At 38.6% G+C, this 7500-nt stretch overlaps 1 protein-coding gene across 1 annotated transcript in view; it reads right to left on the bottom strand.

The window, feature by feature from the left end:
- LOC138006368 (U5 small nuclear ribonucleoprotein 200 kDa helicase-like) overlaps nt 1-6793 on the bottom strand; it is a 49319-nt gene extending 42526 nt beyond the window's left edge. The window contains exons 1-8 of the mRNA XM_068852644.1: nt 6619-6793; nt 5873-6036; nt 5025-5196; nt 4813-4878; nt 1823-1949; nt 1323-1381; nt 628-717; nt 1-86 (exon numbers count right to left, since the gene is read on the bottom strand). The exon at nt 1-86 is cut by the window's left edge and continues 298 nt beyond it. Of these exons, the coding sequence (XP_068708745.1) occupies nt 1-86; nt 628-717; nt 1323-1381; nt 1823-1949; nt 4813-4878; nt 5025-5196; nt 5873-6036; nt 6619-6663 (809 nt within the window). The 5' untranslated portion in view covers nt 6664-6793. The remainder of the gene's footprint in view (nt 87-627; nt 718-1322; nt 1382-1822; nt 1950-4812; nt 4879-5024; nt 5197-5872; nt 6037-6618) is intronic.
- Nucleotides 6794-7500: the final 707 nt, after the last annotated feature.

Genomic DNA, 7500 nt, shown 5'->3' with positions numbered 1-7500 from the left:
TTGTTCAGCTCTCGTTGCAACCAGAAGGCATCAATGTCTCGAGGATGGAGATTATCGCCTGATCTTTGAGATCTTTCATCTTCCAGCTGGGTTTTAAACAACAAAATCAATGTGAATATGGATAACAAGTTCAAAACCATGGCCAAATTCTTTACTCTACATGAACGTCACAAGTACAGTACACGCAATATGCAGCCACACAAATTCATTATGAGGTTTCATCATCACTAACAACAACTATGTAATCTAGGAACTTGTGTTATGTATAAAAGTACCCATACTTGTTTGTTATTAGACCTTATTTTTAAAGCCTGGCATTTTTACAATTATTAAGCATGCTGGTCTTTATCAGGATATTAATTAATGTCAAGTTGTGATCGATAGTGGTAACTGTAGGCCTTGGTTACTAGAAGGTTTTGTGTTGTTCAATTGTGGGTATTCAACTTTCTGGAATTCAGTTTCCTTTTCATCTGTTTGATCCTGCTGAGTGTTCGAGGTAACTATTACTTTATCATGACGGTACATGTATTAATTATTCCAAGGTTGTTTTACTAAGGTGCATACTCGGCAGATTATTATAGATGATAATATTATTGTGTCCCACAACAAATAATAGTCTTCACTAACCCCTCCCTGAAGAGTCATTTTTGTATCTGCCTCCACCCCCTCAGCTTCATCACCGGATTCATCCATAACTTCATCAAAGTCTTTGTCTTCCTGAAAAATAAAGCATAGATTGTGAACTTTGGCTCAATCTTTATGAAAAAAGCTACAACAACAAAAGAGAACGCTTAAAATCTCAGGCTAGTAATCCTTCAGATCTGATATCCAACAAAAAATGCAAAAAAACATAGTTAATTCTCCATTTAACACGTACTGTAACATCATAGCCAACTTAATTTGAAAACAACAACAATTAACAACTGTGTTGCTACATTGTAAGTGGAGGTTGGGTGCCTGAGACATCCTGGAGCTTCCACAATTGGCAGCCAGGTCCGAGATGGAGACTGCACCAACAACTGGCAAAACCTGAAAACCCAGCCATAAGCCCTCACGCCCCCAAGAAGACAGGCACCCATCACACTGATGAACAGTGGAAAGTAGAGGAGGGAAGGGAGGGGAAAAATTTACAAAACGCTAAATGCTCCACACAAAATGCTCCCTCTGCCCACCACACCAATGAATAAGCTATACAACCCAAAGCACGAGGAATCCAACGCATGCGCAAATGTATTAAAACCACTGACAACAATTGACTGCACTCACTCCTAGTTAACTCAGTTAAACTGCATTTAACTTCTCATTAAAATACCCAAATGTACCTCTTCTTCCTCCTCATCAAACTGTACAGCCACTCCATAAGTCTCATCTATCACATCGTCTGTGCACAAAAAAAAAATGAATGAAATACTGAGAAGAAGACACCACATCCACATACACTGTAAGCAAGTAGATTCCAAACAGCTGATCATAATCATCAACCATTAATCGACACTGCAGTAACTTTCAGAATCGGGTAAAGCATGGATTGGTTTTAATCATCTATGATCAGCAACTAGGATTCTATGCTACAATCAGCAACCAGACCTCTCGTAAAAGAAGCCTACAGTAATAATATTATTATTCATAACAATTATAAATTACTGATGTGTTGCATAATAATTTTTTCATCCCTGCAGGGTTCCCCACTGATGAGTAAAAATAATTAATTGTCTGGCCAAACAATTTAAAATCTTTAAGAGAAGGGTTAATTGATGATAAAATTAATAATTAACAATGCCACTAGAAAGAATGAATATTAAAAACATTGATCAATACTGACCATCGTTAAGCAAGCTCCGGTCAACAGAGTAATCTGTGATCTTTTTCCCTAAATTTACCAGCAGGGCGTACCTCTCATCTGGCATTACTCCGAGCAAAGATACAATCTCTTTCTGCCGTTCTTTATCCTAACATATTTGAATAAAAATCAAAGTGGACATTGAAAACAAGGTATTCTAACACTTAGATTGTGATCCAAGATCCCCCAGAAATCTCCAATGCAATGACATTATTAAAATTTCTTTAAGAGTTCATCTGACTTTGGGGGACGCAGCCTCAAAATTAGAGATGTCTGAGGCTCTGCGCACTTTGTTGATGTACAAGGCCGTTACAGTGATTTTGAGATTACGAGGTAACTGTAATAATCTGAAAACAGAAATGGACAGTAAATTTCATGTGCATTTAGCTGGTAAAAAGAAAACTTCAAGATATCTTTCTCTTTTCTATTAAGAACAAATAAAACCCCGCACTTCAAATCGGCGAGAAAAACAACACTAAACGTGATTGGGATGTTTGCATTAATCTCTTTTTTCTCTCACAATATGGCCCAAGAACCTTGAAATTTTAGGTGTACATTTGTTGGACAATACCCTAAGAAACATTCATCCACTGACAATGAGTAGTTTTAGAGTTATAGTGGCCGTTCTCGCATTACCCTAGTAGATGAAACTTTTGATATGACGGGTCGAAATATACATAGCTTTTGCTTACTTTTGACTGGTTGATAAAATGCATATTAATTATGGGGCGGAAGGGAAAGAGATGGGGGTTTATTGCAGGCCCTCCCTCTCCTTCCCGCCTCCCCAGTCCCCTGTTGGGCCACTAATACGCAGGCTATTATTTACCTCTAAGCACAGCTATTTTTTCAGAAATTTTGACATCAATCTGCCAAATAAAGTCCAAACAAGGGGGTTCAGCTTATAGCGGAGGGTTAGATCAAATTTTTTTTTTCTCAGATGTCAAAACCAAAGGAAGTGTCTTGCAAATTCCATAGCCAAGTTCCCAGTAATACTATACATGTAAGATGGAGTGGTGTCATTTCCAGTTTTTGGTACCAGCCAAGTGAAGCCTTGAATGCAGGATCAGCAGACAGTTCTTTTGCTTTTTGGCAAAGCATCAATCCACTAACAGCAAAACCTATTGCTAGACTTATTCAGCGTTTTTTAATTTTTCCATTTCCAATTTTTTGATTTACACACACTCAAATCACATTCATTCTGTTTTATTATTGACCTCAAATTGCACAAATATATGACAATTTTAATACCTGAAGGTATTCGTGATAACATAATGCAAGGAATACAATTCGTTTCCATCCACCTAGGGATCGAAGATGGACAAAACCTGACTCAACAGCATATATTAATCCTGTTGAAATAGGAGTATAAAACTATTGCGTCCCACACCAAATCCTAACCATCAAAGTGACTAGTGTCTTTGTTGCATCATTTCCAAGTCCAATGCATAAAGAAACTAACTTTCCATATCTGCTCACAACGCCATCTCACTATGTGGTATGTGTCCAATATGCTCGAATGTCCGAACCTTCGAGGTTTGTTTACGTAAAAAGTCATGTGATACTACACGTGAAAGCTAGCGCTCAGAAGGTCAATTGCTTACAATAAATAAAGCACTTTTCATTGTTTCTAAAAGGTGTGATTTTATTGAACTTGTAATTAAACACAGTAACTTTCAACATGTTTCCTAATTTAGAGGAGCACTTTCATCTAAGGAAAATTCAGCAAAAATTTCTTAAAATGCGAGAAACTTAGGTCTCGGCTTATAGCCAAGATTTTTCCAATTTTTTTTTTGAAAGCTCTCAGCCATCATCAGCTCTTAAGTTTAGGGTCTCAGCTTATAGATAAGGTCAGCTTATACATGTACATGTAGCTAAATAACTACAGTAAATTTTCATGTGTCTTGTCGCAAAATTGCAACCGTATCATTTTTAAAATTTTGACCCCAGGGTATTTGTAATTTACCCTGTATAACACAGGTTCTAGTGCCCAGGCTCACTGACGAGAAATGCATGGAAACTGCTTACTACCTTTCATCTTGCGAACGAAATGGCGGGTTTTCTTCAATCGATCTTCATTGTTCAGGAAATAAGCGTTTTAAAACAGTCAATCTCTTTGGCTTTTATGTTTTTGAGGATGGTAAGCAGCTGCTTTATCCCTAATATCAGGCATTTCTTCTGTCTATGTGGAAAACATCGTAATTATGCGGAGGACGCGGATTTTAGGGAATTATGCAGATCCACATTCCATGCATTCCAGTTTTGAAGATTGGAAAGCCATGAAAAGCATACAAACAAAACAATTACTTTGTTCTGCTTTACTGAACAAAGTTTGGTTGCCTAGCACGTGACAATTTTTATTCAGTACATGACTACATTGTACTAATTCCTTCATGCAAAGTACAAACTTAGAAAGGCTCCAAACCTTCAAAACAATCAAACCTTTTCTTTCCATCCTTTCAAACGATAGTTGAACCGAACCAAACAAATGATAGAAAGTTTAAAGTGATACAAAGGATAGAAACTGTATTAAAAGTGAGATGTTCCAGATCAAACAGTAACGAGCCAGACAAAATATTTTCAGATTCCACCAAATTTGTTTTGGTGCTGCCCAGTAGCAAAGCAAAGTAAATGCAAGGCAGGTATCAAAATAAACAGCACATATAAAAGACAAGCTTTTGTTAAGGGTATTATTCCAGATAATAATAATTATTACTTTGTAACAAAGAAATAACAGCTAAAAGTCAGGTATTGTCGGTAATTCAATGTGTACACCAACACTCTGTGCAAGGCCTTGAATTTTAAACTGTTTTAAAGTCCATACCTTGGTCTCTGTTCAACCTAATAACATCAAACTTGGACAGGTGGCCAATCTCAATATTATCTTTTATGCAATGGTGTCAATTTATCGATTGGTTCAAATTTAAAAGTCGCCCCAGTTCCCTGCGCCATTCCAGAATGGCCTATACACATACCTTCATCTTGTCATCTTTTAAAGCTACAAGGACTTCATCAGCAGCTCCACACAAAATGTCACGTGGCTAATTGAAATGTAGGATAAAAGAAGGACAGTCACTACCAATGAAAATAGACAAGTCAAATACAACTATAAGACATACAGCTGTACTTCATCCTCTCTGCAAAGCTTTTTGAATACAATAAGCTAATGTGTTACATTATGCAATACCTGATCTCCAATGGCAGCCTGGATAAAACTTAGAAGAACCTCATAAGTAGATTTTGTTTCTCTTGTCTTTGGTCGATACCTCACTCCAGCCAAGTCTGAAGAGTCTTCTGACAAAAGGCTACTGCTACCTTTGCTTTTAGTGAACTCTTCTCGTTCAGCTATCTTCTGGCGTCTGAAAGGTCATTTTCAAGAAAAAATAGCACAAGAATAATTAGAAAAGAAATCATCTTTAGTTTAGCTACTGATAATCGTCAGTAACAATATTGTTCAAAAGTCTCTTTTTCATTATGTGGAAAATAATTGTACCTTAGTTGATAATAACCCAATCCCATCTGCATGTACATGTATGTTTCAATCCATAGGGTGTTGTAGGAAATGATGAAAAGAGTGCCTTGCTATGCATGTCCTTGGCATGCTAAATGACGTGGGAATTAAATAATTCTCTATTATTGCACATTTACAAATCAAATCAGGGTCTGGGCATACAGTACCTCTCAAAGATAAGCGAACCATCAAGAACGTTAACAATGCGTTGAGAACGAAGAGTCAACGCATTTAAAAATAAAACCAACGCATTTGCAAACTAGTTTCTTTTCAACGAGTTTGGCCTTTGTTATTCATTTCCGCACCTTTGAATTGTGTTTTTAGTATGTAACAAATGACAAAGCCGACTTCAAATGGGTCAATTCATTCATTCTGGGCTCTTGAAAAATGACTCTGGCTACTAACTTTTCCTGCTGTGAGCCCGAAGCCCGGGAAAACTTTCTTAGGCAGTAGCCTTATGCCAAAGAATCTTTCCTTTAAAATTTTACAACGTACCACTTAACACTTCAAGAATATCAACTTACTTAGCTTTTTTCTCTTCTGACACTGGAGGTTTAGTTCTCTGGTACTTGTCCCCCATCTTGATTCCTCCCAAATGTCCGACAAGAGATACAACCTCACCTGTAGCCTCATCACGACCACGACGTTCAATCAGAGAGCGGTCTGCTTGCAGTACAAGATTAGAGTTCTAGATGAGTAAAGACAACATCTTAGCCAAAATTAAAGTGTAGTGTGTGTTGTATAACGAAAACAATGTTGAGATAAAGAAAGAATAACATCTCCTAATTTATATGAAAAAATTTTAGCTGGCATGCGGAGCTGTCACCCCAAAACGCAGACTGCAGACTGTGAGTACCAAGGGTAAAATATGGCGTTACCCTCACTATTATTAAGGGCTAACAGTAAACAGGCTAACCTGAATGTTATTTAGGCCTAATTAGGCTAACCGAATGTTATTTAGGCCTAATTCAGGCTAACCGAATTTTCATGTTACAGACGGTCTGCAGTCTGCGTTTTTCAGTGTCCCCATGCGGAGAGACAGATTATTAAGCTTATTCGAATTTTGCATGCGCAATAAAGGACTTCCTAGCCCTAAATTTTCACCAGACATTCAGCAAAAAGTGTAAGCATGTAACACTACTAGCCTTGGAACTTTTTTTTATTGCATAGGTCTTCCACAAATGCAATTTAACCTTTTTTGCAAATGTTTGCACCAACTGTAGACGCGCACGTGGCTCGCGGTTTAGCTGCTAGAAAAACCAAAACTTACCGCTTTATATTCATACTGCAGTGACCTGGCTGTGGCATCCGCCATGACTGAGGATCAAAACTTAAATGATGACGACTTCACAGAAGGGCTACACATCAACCATTTCCATCCGACCAGTCCTCAAACTGTGCAAGAAGACAAGATGGCGGACGTTGTGGGTGCGTAAATATAATATAAATACATTACAATAAGGGATACATGAGGTACTTACCAGCATGTTTGCTTCCGCTGATCGTATTGAGCAGACGCAATCCTGCGGCTGGTGTCAGCGTCGGCTAAATTTGAAAGCATGCGCGAATTCCAGGTTCAATCTGCTGACACGAGATTTTTGTAGGAGGCACTTCTTGCTTCTTCATCTTTCCTGGTCTGAGACACGCTTTGATGATGGCGGCATTCGCCCTCCCATTGATGCCGCAACTGGTAGAGCCATGCACTTTCATCTTACTGACGTCAAGACCGTCCTCCCGAAAATGGTCACCAATTCTGGGCCCTTTTTTTCCGAAACACACAATACCATAGCAGCTGGCTGGTAATGCACGTAAAGTGACGTGTCATCTTGATTTGGGGTTTGGTGGCCGTAACACCGCCACACGAAATGTGGAAGGGACAAAAGCTCATTTCTCCAAAAACCTTTCGGGTCCGAAAAGCCATTTACGATGGGCTGATCTTTTAACATTTTTTCAACACAAGGAAAAGGAGAATGGGGGTGGACTTTCGTGACTTAAAAACTCTCTTCTTTAGGGACTTCCGAGAAACGGGCCGCCCTCGAAAAGCCTCCGCATTTGGGACAAAAAAGCAAATAAGCGACGCCCCCGAATAAGCGCCGTGGTCCAAACGCGGCGCTTATTCGAGAAATTTCGTCAAATAGCCTTTTTCACGGTT

The sequence above is a fragment of the Montipora foliosa genome, chromosome 6 (assembly GCF_036669935.1).
Source record: "Montipora foliosa isolate CH-2021 chromosome 6, ASM3666993v2, whole genome shotgun sequence".
Classification (NCBI taxonomy): domain Eukaryota; kingdom Metazoa; phylum Cnidaria; class Anthozoa; order Scleractinia; family Acroporidae; genus Montipora; species Montipora foliosa.
The sequence above is the reverse complement of the archived record's forward strand: the minus strand, read 5'-3'. Positions and strand labels throughout refer to the sequence as shown.